The sequence below is a fragment of the Cyrtonyx montezumae genome, unplaced genomic scaffold, assembly GCF_038088225.1.
Source record: "Cyrtonyx montezumae isolate F1298 unplaced genomic scaffold, pur_monq_1.0 scaffold_8, whole genome shotgun sequence".
NCBI lineage: Eukaryota > Metazoa > Chordata > Aves > Galliformes > Odontophoridae > Cyrtonyx > Cyrtonyx montezumae.
In genome coordinates this window covers 90,317,044-90,336,289 of record NW_027072089.1, presented here as the reverse complement: position 1 = coordinate 90,336,289, position 19,246 = coordinate 90,317,044, and the positions used below count along the sequence as shown (strand labels likewise).

Here is a 19,246-nt window from a genome sequence, read left to right as displayed (position 1 = left end):
GAACAGCTAATTTACAAATATAGTACAAAATAAGAATAAAGTTTCAGTCATGCTCAATATTCTGCCATTACAAAATGCCCATGCTCCAAATTGAATTAACTACTGATTATTATTGACATTAAACCAGAAATGTATTGGAAATCAAAACCACACTGGCTTTCAAGATCACTGATGAGTTATTTGGAAATGCAAGCTTTAATTCATTTTAAAACTCTCCCCTCAAGCAGAAAAGACAAATAAAAGAGTTGAGGTTGCTTTGTGTGATCAGATATTTTGCTAAGAAAAAGATACCACTGTGTATTGTTCTTATCTGGAACCAATTTCTGCTTAGTAATGTGTAAGGCACTTCATTTCTTTAGTCTGGACCATTTGACTATGTTTTAGTGTAGCTCCATTTTACAGAGAGAACTGACTTCAGCTAAGCCACTTGTGACTGCAAAAGGGATGCTGTTAAGAACTGTTGCTCTCCAAGCATGGATGGCCCCAACAATGCCAACTGGATTGCTTGAACCCAAGTCACATAGTGAATATATGGCTGCCAGCTGCACACCCCATGGAACATCTGCAAAGAGTTAACACAAATTAGCTTCCATAAACTTGAATATCAGCAATTCTAAATCTAAAGAAACTGCTAGCTCAAGAACTGGAATAAAAACATTAACAGCTGAGATGTCTAAAGCCTGAAAGTAGGAAGAAGATAATCTGCACTAAAATTCCTTAACATCTCATTTAAACTTGTACTTTCCAGTTTCCTGAATTCAGCAGGGTTCTAGTATTCAATGGACACAAATGATTTGAGCATCCAGTAATTGTACTCTAGTTCAGGGCGATTAAACTTCATGAAAACAAACAGGTTTACACAGAAACAGATGCTTACAGGTGTCTCCATCCACTTACGTGGAAAAGCCTGAGACTCAAGAGAAAAAAGCTACAGGAGTAGGTCAAATAATTCCCTCCCATCAGTGAATGCTTCACTGTAAAATGAACTTAATATCCAGAATAACTTAGTACTGCAAATCTCTACTGTCTTCCTCCCTCGCTTTGTCTTAGTCAAGAAATTAGAACAGTTTGAGCTGCTCAGGTAGCAAACTATTCTTGTTTGTGTCAAAATGTACTCTGAAGCAGCTGGTACATTAGGTGAAATTGCCTGAAAATACTTCTGAGTAGCTCCCTGACCAAAAGAGATATTAATAGCCAGGCTTCATTATCTTTGGAAGAGCCAAAGACTCAAACGGAAACTTGTATATATTGTTCATCATTAACACAAAACTGCACAAGCAGGCTGTTTTGGCATGAATGTCCCAATTTGAGCTCATTCTGTCTACTGCAAATTTTACACTTAAGTTCTTCTAAATAGACATTACCTTCCTCTTTTGCATGCTGTACAAACAGCCCAATTACAGAACTAATATTCTTCACAGCAGAAAGATATCCTTCCTTCAAACCTATTTGTCCCAATCGACCTGAAAAAAAAAAAAAACCAACAAGAAAAAAAAACTCCCTCTTGTTATTGCATCTGTCTTGGAAACAACAGTCATCCTATTCCTCTTCTGACTACAGATCCCAAGGTATTTTTCATACAATTTGACAGCATAAAACTCTTGAAGAATGCAACTTCTGTTTAAAAACAACATTAAATAACTAAAAACATCTACTGGGAACCACAGTTCATCCATGATAGCAAATAAAGGAATCTACCCTAGCAATAAGTAAAGCATGCTTTTGTAACAAAGTATATAAAATAATATAGCTCCTGATTATATATTTTCATTTTAAATAAATAAAAGATATTGGTATTTACTATCATGAAATCGTAGCAACATCTCTCAGAACCTAAGTACATGCTTTTCACAGGCTGACAAAACAAAAATATCTGCAGAGGATTGTAGCAATTCGTCCTTTAAGGTGAAAATTTTTGAAGGAAATAAAAAAAAAAACAAAAAATGAAGTACTTCAAATTACTTTTTATGCTGAATTGCCTTATTTAAAGGACATAAATTAAGAATAATTTCAAAATAAAATTTAGATTACTTACCAATTAGCCTGAGTGTCAATGCTATAATACTATCAGGAACACATTGTGCAGTTTCATGCTCTTTTCTCTTCTTTATCCATTTGTCCATAGAAGGCCAGAGCACTTTGCTGTGAAAGATGAATTAATGTGAGAATCCAATACTGCATGAAGGGGTGGTATGGTATTTATACTATAACAAATACAAATGATTCTTCTGCTTATAAATTGGAGTTATGGAAATCCATGATATCTTTAATACATCTTCAAGGGAGACCTGTAGTGCTCTGAGCACCTAGAAATCTTCAATGTAAAGAAGGTTTTAAATGCTTACAATAAAAACTAACTTGTTGGAAGAATCATTCCTGTTCAAAGTATAAGTTCTGACTGTCACTTCCTTGCAACATTCTGCATCTCAGAAGTCATGAGGCTACTCCACTGACTTTACATCTGTATTTGTATATGACTTGTATGCCACAATGTGAATGTATTACACAAGTTCCTTATATCTCTGAAAACTGAGTTACAAGTATGATCTGATTTGAAAACAAAAACAACAAAAAATATTGACAACACAACAAACAAAAGTAAACAACTACCAACCAAACAACAACAAAAAACAGGTAAAAATGTCTGAACAAACTGCTTGCTACAATACCTTATGACATTGTCATGTGTCCAATTCCATTTAAGATGAGAGCAAAGTAGATCAATAGCAAATATGTACTGCCAAGCATCTTCACTCAGATCTTCTCCATACTGCTCATTCAGCTGAAATTCTATCTTTGTACATGACTGCATTTCTAAAAGCAGGTTTGAGACCATAATACCAGCATCTAAAGATGAACCCTGGAATTGCAGAAGTTGATTACCTTAAATGCACAAAAAGTTACAACCTAGAAGCATACTGTTTACAAATAACAGATTCTGACTATGTACAGCAACCATTGGAGACCATCTTACACCACAAATTCAACTTTTGAGCTTGAGTTAACACAAACAAAATTACACTGAACTGAAATCTTCTAGACCTCAATCTTCTTGATGCTTTCAATAACAACATAGTTTGAGTAAACAGACATGACCATAAACCATATTCTTCCCCCTGCTCCCACAATTAGGAGATTATTCTTTCTCTTCACAAAACATTAAGGTTAAAAAAGGCCTTATCCAATGCAAGATTACACCAGTCATGCCCATTTTGAGATTTATTTTTTTTATATTACAATGCTAAAAAAATGGATTATTGCTCATTAGGGTTTAATTTCAATGGAAGTACTTTCAATATCTAAAGCAATAATGACTGAAAACATATAATAAAATTGTTCTGCTAATCAAAAGCTATGGTTAAGCAAGTAGATTAAAAAGACAAACATACTTTGAAAACCTGAAGAAATAAGACAAAACATCTAGGCACATAACACATACATAGTGGTTGCTTAATTTCTTAGTGCATAGGACCACATAAACAGGATATTCTGCAGTGTCACTAAAATTGGTATACTTCAACTGAGAACAAAATCTCCATGCTAAACAAGCTTTCCTGTCACACGTGGGGTCATTTTTATACTGTGATCATAGAATTACAGAATCATTAAGACCGGAAAAGACCTCTAAAATCATCAAGTCCAATCGTCAAAACAACACTACCCTGCCCATTAAATCATTACTTTATGTGCCATATCTACAATTTTCTTGAACGCTTTCAGGGACAGTGACTCCACCACTTTCATGAGAAGCCTCTTCCAATGCTTGACTACTCTTTCAGAGAAATTTGAACTAATATCCAACCTGAATCTCCCCAGCACAACTTTAGGCTGTTACCTCTTACCCTATTGCTAGCTACTGGGGAGACTGACTCTCACTTCACTACAGCTTCCCTTCAGATATATAAGTGACTCCAAAAGTAATGCCTTCTATTTATTGCCATGGAAACTACAACAGATACAAAGAGAACTGTAGTACAGTTTGATAGAGCAAATTCTCAGCTACAAAATACTATTTTTCAACATCATCACCATCACTGCTATGCACTTTTACCAGCAATGAACAAGAGCCTGCATGCAACACTCATAAAAATCTGCGGTGGTGGAGATGACTCGCTGTTGCTGTCACTACTGCTAAATGGCACCACTCACCACCCCACTGTGCTCACATTCACTGTTTGGCTTCCATAAACATTTAGCAACCATCAATGAATGTCAAATGTGTACATTTTTTTCCACATGGAGGAATTAAATTACATTTATTTGTTTCATATGCACTTCCATGTCAGATGCTATTCTGTCAGACAGTCCCTCTGCTGCAACTTGTCGCATGGCAACAAAAATTTAACAGAATATTGGTGGGCAGGTTCAACCTCTGCTGCCGTACTACCAGCAACATCCATCTTTGATATTATCTGACAACATAATTAAGTAGGAGATATTATTTTAAGTGCAACTCTTATAGAGACTGGTAAGGTCTCCCCTAGGCCTTTTCTCCAGATTAAATAATCCCAGTTCTCTCAGCTGGTTCTCAGAAGACTTGTGCTTCAGGCCCTTCACTAGCTTCACTGCATTTCTATAGATATGCTCCAGGGCCTCATTGTATTTCACATGTGAGAAGTCCAAAATTAAGTACAGCATTCAAGATGCAGCCTCACCAGTACTGAGTATAGGAGGGGGGACTATCACTTCCCTAGTGTCATGGTTTTATGATTTTTGTTATATTATTGATATTCCACATCATAACATCATGCAGTGTATTGGGAGTTAAAGAGTTAATGCTCTAGCTGCATCATCGATAGTTCCAGGTATACCTGTCTCAGAAGAGAAGAACTACATTCCCCAGAGGACTGTGCGATGCTTTGCATTTTTACATATTTCCGCCCAGAGGGAAAGATAAAAACTGTCTGTGGTCACGAGACCTGCTCTCTTCCCTTCAGGATTGAGCTCGGCAGTGGGTGTTTGTTGCAGCCATCCGCCTTCAGTGTTAGTGTAAGGCCTTCGGTTTATTGGACACTCTCTCTTGCTCATTTTATTTGATTCATTAGCCTCAATTCCTATTATATTGTATTATATTGTGTCATTTTCCTTTCTGATATCTTATTTAGTAAATTAGCTTTCCTCCTCAGATCGTTGCCGCTGTTTTGTTCCTAGGCCCATCTCCCTTCTCCCTTTTTCCCTTTCCCCCTTCCTTTTCCCTGGGGCATGAGCCCATGGGTCCTCCTGCCTCAATCATCACAGTACTGGGTCAAACCGGCCTGCAAACTGTTGACACCTAGTCTTTCTGGTATCAGAAAGTATGCTATTCATCTTCTTGGACACCTGTGCACACTGCTGGCTCATGTTCAGATGGCTGTCAACTAACACCCTCAGATCCTTTTCCACTGTACAGCTTTCCAACCACTTTGGCCCAAGCCTGTAGCAATTGCACAGGACTGTTATAAGCACAATGCAGGACCTAGCACTTGGCCATGTGGAATCTCATAAAACTGGCCTCAGCCCATTGATCCAGCCCACACAGATTCCTCTGTAGAGGCTTCCTACCCTCAAGCAGATCAACACTTCCTCCCAACTTGTTGTCATCTGCAAACTTACTGAGGACTCATTCAATCCAGTTGTCCAGATCATCAACAAAGATATATAAAAGGTCCCCCTCAGCCCCTGGGGAATACCATTTGTGACTGTTTACCAGATGGATTTAACTCCATTTGCCACCACTTTCCAGGCCCAGGCATTCAGCCATTTTTTAACCCTGCTATGTGTACATTCATCTAAGCCATGGGCTAACAGCTTTTCAAGGAGAATGCTGTATAAGACACAGCATCAAAGGCTCCACTAAAGTCTACATGGACTACATCCACAAGTGGGTCATTTGGTCCTAGAAGATCAGATTGGTCAAGTGAACTCAGCCTGATGCCCTGGCTGTCTTGTACATGCCACATGATGACACTCAAGATGATTTGCTCCATAACTTTCCCCAATATCAAGTTCAGGCTGACAGACCTGTAGTTCCCCAGATCATCCTTCCAACCCTTCTTGTAGATGGGTGTCACACCAGGAAGTCTCTAGTCATCTGGGACTGGCTGACCAGGTCTGCTGATAAAAATGAAAAGCAGCTTGGCAAACACTTCTGTCAGTACCCTCAGTTGGATCTTCAGGTGTACCCCATCTAGCCCAATAGTCTTGTGAAAGTCTAGGCAGAGTAGTAGGTTGCTGTTTCCTTCTGAATTGTGGGGTATTTACTCTGCTTCCCATCCTTGTCTTGCAGCTCAGGGTGGCTGAATACCCTAAGGATAACTGATCTGATTCTTAAAGACAGAAATAAAGAAGTTGTCGAGTACCTCTGGCTTTTTTTTCCTCATCCTTTGGTGGTGATGTTCCCTACTGCATCCAATGGAAATTCTCCTTGGCTCTCCTTTTGCTATTTCAAGTATCTGTAACATTTTTTGTTCTCTTTTACAGTGATGGACAGCCCAGTTCTAGCTGGGCTTTTCCCTTTCTAATTATTAAAGCAATATCCTTGTACTCTTCCTCAGTTGTCAGACCCTTCTTCCAAAAGTGGTAAATTCTCTTTTTCCCCTTCAGTTCTCAAAGAAAGCTCCATGCTCAGTCAGGTTGGTCTTCTTCCCTTCCAGCTTGTCTTAAGGCATGTGATTCTTTATAACACACTCTCAACCATGAACCAATGGAAATTTCTCCCTGTATTTCCATATAAGTAAAAACCATCTTACAGAAAGGGTGATGTGTTTCTCATAAATAGAAGCTCCTGAGATTGTTCCCCAGTTGCAACAGCTCTCATATGTTACAGAGCTCCAAGCTATAAAGTAGGTAGCGAGAGTATACAGAATTAATGGATCTTGGGACATTCACTGAGACATATCTGTATATATCTCTACTGGCACAAGATTGAAAACAATAACCTAACAAAAAGGAGAGTATAATTTCTTTGTGTCAGGGATTGTAGTTCTGCATAACTCTAAACACCAAAGCTTTGTGATACATCCAAACAAAATAGAAATACATACAAATCCACTGCCTCCTACCTCATTCCACTGTAAGCCTGTACCATAACAGAGCATTTATAGAGGCTGCGACTCCACTCTTATCATACAAAAAAAACCCACATGCTTTTCCCAGTGGGTATAACACATAAAGGCCACACTGATAACTGTAAACCTACTTGTAGTTCCAATTATAGATTTCAAGCAACATGCTTAGGACTGAGAAAAGGATAACTATGAATTGAGATGACTCTTTTCACTTGATACTTTACAGAACTATAACTCTTCCACCAAGCAAGCCTGGTATTAATATTGGCATTCAAATCTAATAGGGCAGTAGCTTTCAAGCAAACACCCAAGCTTGTTATACAAACTCCTAAAGCAGAAGCAAAGTACGCCCAGCTTCCAGTCTGCATTATATATATTTGCTTCTACTGATATTAAGGATGATTCAGTTTTTCCACTTTGCAACATTAATTTTAGGAAGGCAATTTGTGCCTGCTTAAAACTAACAGAAATTAAATGACTTATCCAGGTTCATACATGAAGTCCTGGGCTCAGACTTGAACTTCACTGTAACTGCTTGTGAAATTAGGTTTGTCAATGTTTTTTTTGTTTGTTTGTTTTATGCTAAGTGGTTATTTACAGTGTACCTCACAGAAAGATCACAAGATGAGACATGCTCATCCTGAAAGTAACTGTGATAAACAATTGCCAATTACTATAAAAGACAGACAAGCCCAACACATACTGAAAACAAAACAAAATAAAACCCCACAAAGTAAAGCAAACAAAAAATGACCTAAAGGAACATGAGGAAAAAAAACCAAACAAACACAGTTCCACAGAGGCATACAATTCCCTGGTCCAAGAATGCTTCAGTCAAAGTATAAAATCAATATTTACCTTAAATGTTTGATAGAGGGATTAGTAATAATATGGAAAACAACAAAAAAAGTGTTGCGTTCTGATAGGGTTTAGACAACCACAGAAAGAAAGACATAAGTAGTATTAGTTGTGCAATTTACAAACTCCATAGGAGGTTCACTGAACATAGGTTCATGGGTTCATAAGGTTGGAAAGGACCTACAAGATCATCTAGTCCAACCATCCTCCTATCACTATCCCTACCCAACTACTAAATCAAATCCCTTAGCACCTCATCTAAACGCTTCTTGAACAGCGCTAGGGATGGTGCCTCAACCACCTCCCTAGGCAGGCCATTCCAGTGCCTGACCACTCTTTTCAGAGAAAGAAATTTTCCTCAGGTCTAATCTAAATCTTCCCCGGCGCAACTTGTGGCCATTCCCTCTCGTCCTGTCATTATTTATCAGGGAGAAGAGGCCCACCCCCTCCTCACCACAACCTCCCTTCAGGAAGTGGTAGAGTGCAATAAGGTCTCTTTACATCCTTCATCAGAAGCTTCTTGGTTTCATACAACCTGCAATGGAAACAATGCAGATGAAAGCTGATACTGTAAGTGAAAGAAGTTACCTGTTCCCAGCTGAGATAGGCATTCATACAGGCCAGGACACTGTCATTTGCATTCTGCCTGATAATTAATTGCATAGCTTTGTTAATTGCACCTCGGAAGAAAAATATGTCAGGCCATATATTTGTCATGAATAAAATCAATTTCACTGAGTCTGGAAAGTCTAAGAGGAAATAAAAGAGAAGAACATAAGTTTTTAAGATTTAATTAAAACAAAAGTATACTCAGACATCAAAAGCAAGTACATTTTACAACAATATAACAAGGGGATAAGGCAGAAGACATAACAACTGCAGTCCAATGAAAAGAGAGCCATACTGTCACACCTCACTCCTTTCTTTAAACTGGGGGGCACAGGGAGGAATCAAACAAAAAAACCCCATCTCTCCCACTGTAATTGTTTTTTTCTTCCTTCTTCTTTCCAAAAAGAGTGTATTTAAGTCACTAGGCCAGGCATGGCTTCACCAGACTTGGCTGAGTAACAACAGCAACTGCAGTTCTTTTGTATTTGTCTCCATTTATTCTTGTTACTGCTGTTTAGTTCAGGTCTTGGAACACAGAAACTGGACTTTTTTTTACAATGATGATAAAGTGGAACATGCACTCCAGAATCCTGCCTAATTACACTCCAGTCACAAAATGGATACTCAAATCACTGGATCAAGCCAAAGGTAGACAAAAAAGAAAAAAAGGAAAAAAAAAAGAAAAGAAAGAGGATGACAAGAACAGAAGAGGGGATAAAAGAAAAAGAAGTACGAAAATGAGGTAAAATTTAATATTTTAGACCTAATTTAAGGCAGAATACCTAAAAGGAGAACATAACAAAAAGGTATGGACAGGAAGTCAAGAGAACAAATGTTGCAAGTCTAAAGAGATAGTACTGACTACTCAGTCAGTCTGACAAATGTGTAGATGAAACATAGCTCAATCTTACGTTGCCAAGTTTTTGACAAGAATTAATATGTTTAACTCAATATAAGGAGAAAACCTCAAAATGAATGCACTGGTAATCAAATAAAAATAAATTCTGGATGAAATCTACAAACAAGTAGAAGAAAAGCAGATTATCAGGAGTAGTCCAAGTGGGTTCACCAAGGGAAAATAATGATCATGATAGCTTTTTATGATGGCATGATCAGCTGGGTAGATAAGAAGTGCGTGTTGTCCACCTTGACTTCAGTAAGACTTTTGATACTGTCTCCTATAACTTCCTCATAGGAAAGCTTACGAACTGTGGGACAGATGAGTGGACAGTGAAGTAGACTGAGAACTGGCTGACTGGCATAGCTCAAAAGGTTGTGATCAGCAGCACAGTAGCCTGTAGCTACTGGTGTCCCTCAAGTAGTCAGTATTGGGTCCAGCCTTATCTAACATCTTCATCGATGACCTGGATGAAGGGACAGTATATCCCCAGCAAGTTTGCTAATGATACAGAGTTTGGAGGAGTGGCTGACAAACAAGAATGCTGTGCTGGCCAATGAGACCTGTACAGAATGGAAAGCTGTGCGGAAAGGAACCTGCTGAGGTTCAATCCTGCACGTGTTGAGGAATAACTGCAAGCAACAGTACAGGTTAGGGACCGACTTGCTTGAAAGGAGTTCTGCAGGCCCGGGTGTCCTGGTAGATAACAGGCTGACCATGACCCAGCAGTATGCCAAAAAGGACAATACCCTAGGATGCATTAAAAAGAACGTGGCCAGCAAGTTGAGGGAGGTTTTACTCCCCCTCCACTCTGCCCCAGTGAGACAACATGTAGAGTACTGTGTCTAGTTCTGGGCTCCCCAGACAAGGAATTACTAGAGAGCATCCAGTGGAGGGACAGGAAGAAGACAGGACCATCTGCATTACAAGAAAAAGCTGAAAGACCCAACACTGTTTAGCCTGGAGAAGACTGAGAGGGGATTCATTAACATTGCTTATAAATATCTAATTGGTGGGTGAGGCCAGGCTTTTTTCAGTGATAGGACAAGGGGCAATGGGTACAAACTGGGAGACATGAGGTTCCATACAGACATGAGGAAAAAGTTTAGTTTGATGGTGAACATGCACAGCAGAAAGCTGCCCCAAAAGGCTGCGGAGACTCCTCTGTAGACAGTCAAAACCTACCTGGACACTTTCATGTGCAACCTACTCTAAGGAACCTGTTTTAATAGGAGGGTTGATGATCTCAAGAGGTCCCTTCTAACCCCTATGATTATGTGAAATGAATGAAAAACACCCTCAACATGTTTGTAACTTTTTGCATTCAAAATAATGAAAACACAGAACACACACAATAGGAATGTATGTAATTCTAAGTACAGAACAGAAAACCATTCAACACAGTTTGCAATTAGCTACTGAATTTAGATCTTACTTCCTTTCTACCTGCCAAAAAGTGAACTTTTAGAAGGGCCTAGAAAAAGGTAAAGTACCAAGGTACTGCAAAATAAAAGTCTTAATTGTTAAGTTAGACTATGAAAAAGTATCTGACAAATGATTTTCAACACAGTATGGGATTAAAACTAATAAAGTCAAAAAAATTGAAGGAGAATCATGATGATCGATGTTGATGTAAAGTAAGACAGGTTAAGAAATCAACAGTTATGAAAAAGAAAGGAAAAAATACATAAGGACAGAATAAAATCATAATTTTTAACTTAGAACAAATACCTTAAGCTATCAATAACTGTAGCATTTAGCCCTACAGTGCACCCCATTTTTAGTTTTTTTAAATCTGAATTTGACATGCAGATACCAATACACTGTTTTTGAACTCCAGATGCTTATGTATTTTCAAGTTAAGTGAAGCCCATCCAGAACTACTTAGCTAATACAGTGATACTATTTATGTATTACCCTTGTTACTCTATCACTCAAGATAATGGGAACACATGGAGGAAAACAAAAAACACCAATAAAAACCTCTTAACCAAGCAAGACTTAAGACAAGAGATGATGACAGAATGTCACAGAGGACGTGTTACAAAAATGCACTGGTTTAGATTCAGGTGGTGTCCACCTCCTGACACTGTTTTAAGCCAAAACATGGTTTGATTTAATAAACAAACAAGGAAATAAATAAACAAACAAATAAATGATATATCAGCCCTTATTCATCATTTTGGAGATGGCAGGGCAAAAATGAAAGTACAAAGTATTTATTTGAAAAATGAATTGACCACCAAGAGCACCAAGCTGAGATACAATGATACAGAGAAACTGAGTAAATTTCTTCTAGAACAGTCTGTATTTCTATACTACAGATAGCCTGCCATGCATTACTAAGGAAAGTGTCCGTTTCACAGAAGGATTTTTTTAATGTTTGCTTTTACAAACATAATCATTCTGGAACACTACAGAATAAACACATCACATTAAAAACACAAGACCACCAACACACACTATACCTTCTTTCAGTAAGCTATAGCAGAAGAGGCGGGCTCTTTCCAAATCCCCGAGCTGTCGACAAATTCCTGTATAAACTCGACAAAGAGCCTGACTGAAACTGTAACTTGAGACTGTTTTCTGAGCCTTGAGGTTATTGAGAATAACATGCAGCAATGGCTCTGCTAAATGCTGTAAGGCATAAAAAAATAGTTATTAGATTGTACTATATTTGAAAACATTTAATAGCATTCTCACAATGTGACAAGAGAACTACCTGTAAGAGTACTGTTTGCATATATATATATATAAGAATGCATATAATTAAATCAGAGGAAAGTAACAAAAGAAAAAATAAGAGTAGAAACTTCCCTGAACACACGTCTTAAAGAGACACAAAACAGGACTACTTTTCTTTAAAAATGAATTGTGTAGTTATACGACTAAAAGCTATCTTCCATAAACAAAAAGGAGAGCAATAAAGAACCCCAATAATCTTATCAGAGCAAATGGAGCATCCTAACTTGGCTGCTCCTACAGCTGTCACAGGAAGACAAGCAGCCCACTGTCCAGGTGAAAGTTTTAACAGATTATTCAACAGCAGAGGTTCTCCACAGATCATTTGATGTTCCTTTGAGAGAGGGAGGGAGTGGGGTCTAACTGTCTACAGGGATATGCAATACAGAATGAGCAGAACAGAAGAAAATCTGGATTCTTCAAGACTTTCTAAAGGATGCCTAGAGGGCTGAAAGTATGAAACAGAATTGAGAAGTTTAGGAACCAGTGCTGGAGACATCTTGCGTTTAGGTGGGAACCTACAGACATCAAGAGACTGAATGGTGGCTTCTAGAGAAACCTAAAGTCCAAACATGCGTGAATCTGAGGGTCAGATTCTGTTAATGTCTTGAGTCTTGTCCAGCTACTGGAGCCATATGCATTCTCTTGTGTCGTTCTGTAAGTCAACATGCACAAGATCGCATATATATGGTCAGCTGGGAAAACGGGAAAAATATGAGCCACCTACTGGACAGACTAAATGTCTAAAGCTAACTACTGAATGGATCCATATGTACCACATAGGTTGCTCTGAAAGTAATACCTTCCATGGAAACTACAACAAATACAAGGAGCACAATAACACTATTTGATAGAGTAAATTCTCAGCTACAAAAATGCTATTTTTCATCACAGTCATCGCCATTAGCTATGAATTTTCACCGGCAATCAACAAAGAGCCTGCATGCTGCCCTCATAAAAATCTGTACTGGTGGAGATGAACATTGCTGTCACCACTGCTGAAAGGCACCACCCACCACTACTTGGCCTCTATAAACATTCTGCAAGCATTGGTGAAAGTTAATGTGTGGATTTTTTTTCCACGTGGAGGAATTCAATTAGACATCTTCGCTTCATAATACATTTCCACATCAGTTGTCATTTTGTCAGACTGTCCCTCTGTTGGCATCTGTCGCACAGCAACAAAATTTAATGGAATACTGGCAGGAAGGATCAAACTCCATAGTCTTCCCCAGTGTCATGAGCCAACAAAATGAAACAGGAAGCATTACTTTTGGACCAGCCCTTGTACATACAGGTAGATTAAGTATATTTCTTCCAGTACCAGCCTTTCACTGTAGTCAGCTTAAGACGGGAATAAGGTTAGGCAGGTACTTTGCGCATATGCCTACTAGGAGTACAGGTTGCACAGTCTTGCTTCTATCAAGTTACCAAATATGACAATTCTTATTCTTAACCAAGATAACCAAAGAACTCTTTAGACACCTTCTGTGGAGAATTGAGAGATCAGTATTTTGATCTAATCAATTTCATTACAGGAACAAGGCAAAGTACTGCTACAAATCAGCTGGTAAATTGCTCTTCTGCAGACTATATCCATGGGAATGACATCAAGCAAGTTCTGAGACACGAACTAATGAAAGATTTTTTCAATAAAATTAACTTGAACAACTTGTTAGAGAATCAAAACACAGAATAAAAGGGCAAACCACTATCACATATATAACATAATTTATCTTGTTTAACTGAAAAAAAAAATAAAAAGCAATAATCAAGCCTCACCTTTAAAGGAAAGAAACTTCTCTTACACTACCCACTACAAAAAATGCTATGTTAATAAAATGTATTTGCTTTCCTTCTGTGTGTATAAAGTATCTACAAATACTGTTTTGAATCTTGGACACTTTTGAACAATAACTTCTATTTTGTTTATTGATTCATAGAATACCTGGGGTTGGAAGTGACCTCAAAAATATCAATTCCAACTTCCTCTGCAGAAGGTAAGGTTGCCAACTGTTAGATCAAACACTAGAACAGTTGCCTAGGGGCCCATCTAGACTAGCTTTGAACACCTCCAGAGACGGCACATCCACAACTGGAGCAGTGGATGTGGAATAGGGCAGCCTATTCCAGCACCTCACCATGCTCTCAGTGAAAAACTTATAATAAAAGTTTACACATCTGATAATCTTTCTTGCTACACTTGGCAACTACAGTGAGAATTCAACTACTACACACTCACTCTTTTCATTCGCACAGGAGCCACTATTAAAATACAAAACTCAAAATTTTGACTCTACTTACCTTGTTTTTTATACCAAATTCGTTGACAACTTCTTTCTCTTCATCTCTCATTACTGGAATCTTTGACATATTGCCCAAATGACTTTGAATAACTGGTAACAAGTCAAAGCAGCACTCAGCAATTTTCTTCAATGCCAAAGAAACTTTCTGGCAGTCAGCATCAATGATCTTCTTTACTGGTAAAGATGTTTCTAAACTGGAACTGTGTGCTGAATCACTGATTTCATAGCTCTTGTCATCGAAATTCTCTTCTATTTCAGAGATCATATTGTGACCACTTCTGATAGCAGCAATACCACTGGGCTCCAGCTTTGGTGGCTCACTGTCTAACCTCAGCCTCTTAGCACTTCTAGGCATAGGTACTGGCAGTAACGTCCTTTTTTCAAGATGATTTGATGAGCTTGAAATCGATTGCTGATTTTTCAGTTTTTTGTCCTGATCTTTGCTACCATCCGATTTCAAATTGCTCCCAGTTTTAACAAAAGCAGTTGATGTAGATGCTATTGTTTTGAAACCACCTATCTGAGCCACAGGTCCTGGGGAACTCTGACTATCTGAAAGAGCATGTAAGTTAAGCTGAATATTGCCTTTTAGAATGTTAAGTGTCCTTGCCCTTGCAGATAGCTCTGGATACATAGTGTCCAGTATTTTCACAGAGTTTTCCTGAGGACCACCTGCAGTAGCACCATCAACTGCACTCATAGGAAATCTTCCTGGAACAGGAAGTGCATGCTTTGGAATGGAAGTACAAAATTGCAAAGGAGAGGAGAGAATCCTTTTACTTACTGCCATTTCTGAAGGTGATGGAGAGGAAAACAAAAGGGCAGATCTGACTGTTGGAGTATCTGTCAAGGGAGGCATCATAGGAGGAACAGGGGATTCACGTAGTGGCGATATCAGTTCATCAAGAGGGGAAAGCAAAGAGGATCGATCAGAAGAAGACATTACTGGGGCCATAGAACACGCAGCTCTTGGAGGAGTAGCAATCAAAGGCAGTAGCAAGGGGGGCAGAGGAGGACCCAACTCTTGCCTGATTTTATTTATAGTTTCAGATGAACATTTTGTTGGCATAGAAGTATCAGCATTTGCAAGAACTGGCTCAGTTACATTAAATTCAACAGCATTTGTTTTTCTTTCACCATGAAATAGTTCTTTTGATAGCCTGCCATGCATTACTTGGACAGCTGTCTTGGTTGAAACACTCAAGACTTCAGATTGTTCTTGCCCTTTACAATTCAATTTATTGGTCTTTTTGAGAGCAACATCCACACAAGACTCTGACTCTAGCATGCATGAGTTCTCAAATACTATTTTTTGTGGCTCAGGAGCCTGATTAACTGTTTGAGAATTGCAGTCTACATCAGATAGGGCTGGATTTGCAAAATACTTAACAATGAAGTTCTTTCTACCACTATCCAGAAAGTCCTTCCAAGTTGTACCACTAAAACAACAAGGCATTGCATTAGTGGCATTTTCTCCTGAGTTGCAAGCAGTGCAATTTTGATTGCTATTATATTCTTCAAAAATTGAAACATCCATATCGATACTGTGTGGTAAACTTTGTTCCACATTTGACTCAAACATCTCAGAATACTTTTCTATGAAATTCCTGAGTGCTAACATTCTTGTATTTAATTTACTGCATTTTACAGCTATTCTGTAAGCTTCTGAGAATGTGGTTAACATCCGGCATAGTGGTAATCTACTTTTTGAAGCACTTGGCATCACAGGGCTTCCTTTGAATGTCCCAGCTTTTAACAGATCATTCATCCACCCAGTTACACAATTACCTACCCTGAATTCACTAGCACCATCAGTATTTTCAGATAACGTACATCCTCTTTTCAAAAAGGAAAAGTCTTTACGATAACCCTCCTCAACCATATCTGACTTTACATTTGCTGCATTTGGAGAAGAGACTATTTCACAATGTCTATCCATACCCATTACTGCATCTGGTTTTAGGTGACTACCTGTCACTGTATTTCTTGAGTGCATTGTTGAATGAAGTTCACATAGTTGGTCACCAGCTCCAACAAGTGCACCAGCTTCCAGAGCGTCCACTACAATTCTTGTTGATGCTCTTAGTTCCTTCCTGAACATGGGAACACATTCAGAACAGTTCATACATCTAACCTTTTGTAGTGGATAGTCCTCCTTAGATTCATTACTCTGCTCTGCAATATCAAAAGCATTTTTAGACCTTTTAATGCTATTTTCCTCAGATGCCTCAAACCTATTCAACCCCTTGCTTTTACCCCCAGCTGTTAGTGAACAAGTTCTAGAAGAATCGGTTCTAGCATCCCACGCAGAAGTCTTGCATTCTGATTCTTGACAAATAAAGTTTTGGAAGCTTAAAGTATTCTTCTTATAAGAATCTGCAAGCAGAATTTGTAATTTAACAGATGCCTCGGGTTCTTTATCTGTTGGCAACTCCTCACCTGGAACTTCTCCTTCATTTTTTTGTATGTACTTCTCAGAGCAGGAGTCCACTTCCTTGTGTATGTTAGCCTTTTCAGTACTTGTGATCTCAGCACCTTTTTTAAAGCCTTCTAAAGAACAATTAAATGCACTACTCATAATGCAATTTTTATCTCCTTTTTTTTCCTGTGTAGGAGAAGTATCTTCTGTGAAATCAGTTTTAACAACTCTGATAATTTTCTGAAAACTGAAATTTATGTCACTAGGCACTGTAGATTCCAAGCCATTTCTCACTTGAACAGGGAAATCCATTTCTTCAGAATTTATACAGCCTGTTTTCAAGTTCATTTGAGAATACAGAGCAAAGCCATTATTGACATCTGTTTCTGAAGCAGGCTGTTGTATGAGCTCTGAAACTTTATTTTTATTCACAATATTCTTTTCCCCCTCAGCCTCAACCATCAATTCCTTGCTTTGCTTGTTTAATTCTGCTTTTGTTTCATCACATTTAGCATTTTCACTTACCAAGAACTGCTTCTGTGGTTTTGCAAATTGTGTTTGAGAAGTAAGATTACTTTCTACTAAGACAGACGGGATAGTATCCACTTCTAACAGTTTACTGCTTTCCCTTATAAAATCTTCTTGATTAACTTTGAATTGACTCTCCTGAGATTCAATCACTCTAAAGTTTTGAGTTTCAGACAACTCACATTCTAAGGTACTACAGAGATTTTCAGGTTGTTTAATTTCACCATTTCTTTCCATAAAATCCAACACAAATGATTCACACTTAGCTATGCTTTCTGCATCAGTAATGCATGCCATCTTTGGTACTGCAGGTATACTTTCCAAGTTTGACTTCTCTTGGAAAAAATGACTGTAATTTTCTTCCTGATGATTTTTACCTTTTAAATCTTCCCTTTCCTTCTCATATAGTAATTTTTCATTTTCTGCACTACGGAGTAGCTCTGATGATTCAGCTATGTCAAGAATACTTGCTTTGTTCAATATCATAGTTAGTTCAACAGATTTGGGTCTGATTATACTTATGTCTTGACTTTTGAACTGTCCATCATCTTCTGGTAAGGCCAATGAAGCACTTCCCACCACACCTACTTTTTTGTCTGTATCATGCATATACAGTGAATGTTCAATTCCTTCAACAGCAGATACAGGTAAATAACACTGAGAGACTTCAGCTGTCTCCAGTTCGTGTTTTCTGACTATTTTGTACTTGAGTGTATGCATGCATTGTTCCTCCAGTATCTTTTCTCTGTCATGTCTTCTTTCAGAACACTGAGAGTGAACAGAATTCTCAGCAGATTTAGTACATACATCAGTCTCCATAACTATTCCCTCACCATCATACTGTATTATTAGATCTTCAGGACACTTTGCTTCACAGAAAGATTTAGAGCTACTGATACTGTACAATACATTTTCAGAGAGCGCTCTCTCACTGTTAGGCTCTGCACAGAGCCCTTGCATCTGTATTGCAGCTGTTGCTTCCTCTCCAGTTATCACTTCTTTGATATTTTCCTCAACATTAATTGTCTTATTAGTTACTTTTATTGCATCCTTGCATTCATTTTCAACCACTTCACTCTCTATCAAAACACCAGATTTCTCCTCAGAATCTTTTCTTTGAAATACAGCAAGGTTTTGCTCATGAGAAGAATGAGTAGCATTTTGGGGAATGGGTACTGCCTTGGGAATTTCTCTTTCATGTGATAATCCGTATATTTCCGCTTTCATTAACTCACCATACTTTTCGTGTGTACCCTCATAACCACCATCTCTGACTAAGCTCACATTCTCCATTTGCTCAGCCTCACCACATGTTTCTATTTGATTCTGAAGTTTGAAACTATGTAGCATAGAATGTAATGAAGAGGCCCTTTCTTCACTGTGCATCTTCTTGATATCTCCTTTCTGTTCTTCTTTGGCTTCCAATTCACATGCTGCTGCTTCCATTAGATCTCTCTTCATAGTTTCCATGTTCTCAGAATTCTCCTTCAAACAGTCTCTGTTAGATTCTATACTTGTAATTGAAGTATCAACTTCATATTGCTTTGTATTTCTCTCCTCTTTGATTAACGTCTCTAGGTCTATAGGAACAATTCTTTTGGTTCTACTCAAGTTGCATGAAATTTCTGCATTAACACTATGTCCATGTGGTTTGTTCCACCTATTACATTCCTCATTCAGCTTGAATACATTACAACAACTTTGAGGCTGAACTTGGTCTTCCTGTAGAATACACTCCACTGCAGAAGCATCACAGTCAACTTCTTCATCGCTAGAACTTGTGATTTCTCCAAACAATATATCCTTCAATGACAAATACAAAGTCAGTTTTCCAAAGCCT

General features: G+C 38.3%; 1 protein-coding gene across 2 annotated transcripts in view; it reads right to left on the bottom strand.

Moving 5' to 3' along the window:
- ICE1 (interactor of little elongation complex ELL subunit 1) overlaps positions 1 to 19,246 on the bottom strand; it is a 45,887-nt gene continuing 26,641 nt past the window's right edge. For both annotated transcript variants that reach the window (XM_065752989.1, XM_065752990.1), the window contains exons 12-18: positions 14,458 to 19,209; positions 11,880 to 12,048; positions 8,493 to 8,653; positions 2,670 to 2,860; positions 2,036 to 2,142; positions 1,365 to 1,463; positions 1 to 562 (exon numbers count right to left, since the gene is read on the bottom strand). In XM_065752989.1, coding sequence (XP_065609061.1) covers positions 381 to 562; positions 1,365 to 1,463; positions 2,036 to 2,142; positions 2,670 to 2,860; positions 8,493 to 8,653; positions 11,880 to 12,048; positions 14,458 to 19,209 — 5,661 coding nt within the window. In that variant the 3' untranslated portion in view covers positions 1 to 380. The remainder of the gene's footprint in view (positions 563 to 1,364; positions 1,464 to 2,035; positions 2,143 to 2,669; positions 2,861 to 8,492; positions 8,654 to 11,879; positions 12,049 to 14,457; positions 19,210 to 19,246) is intronic.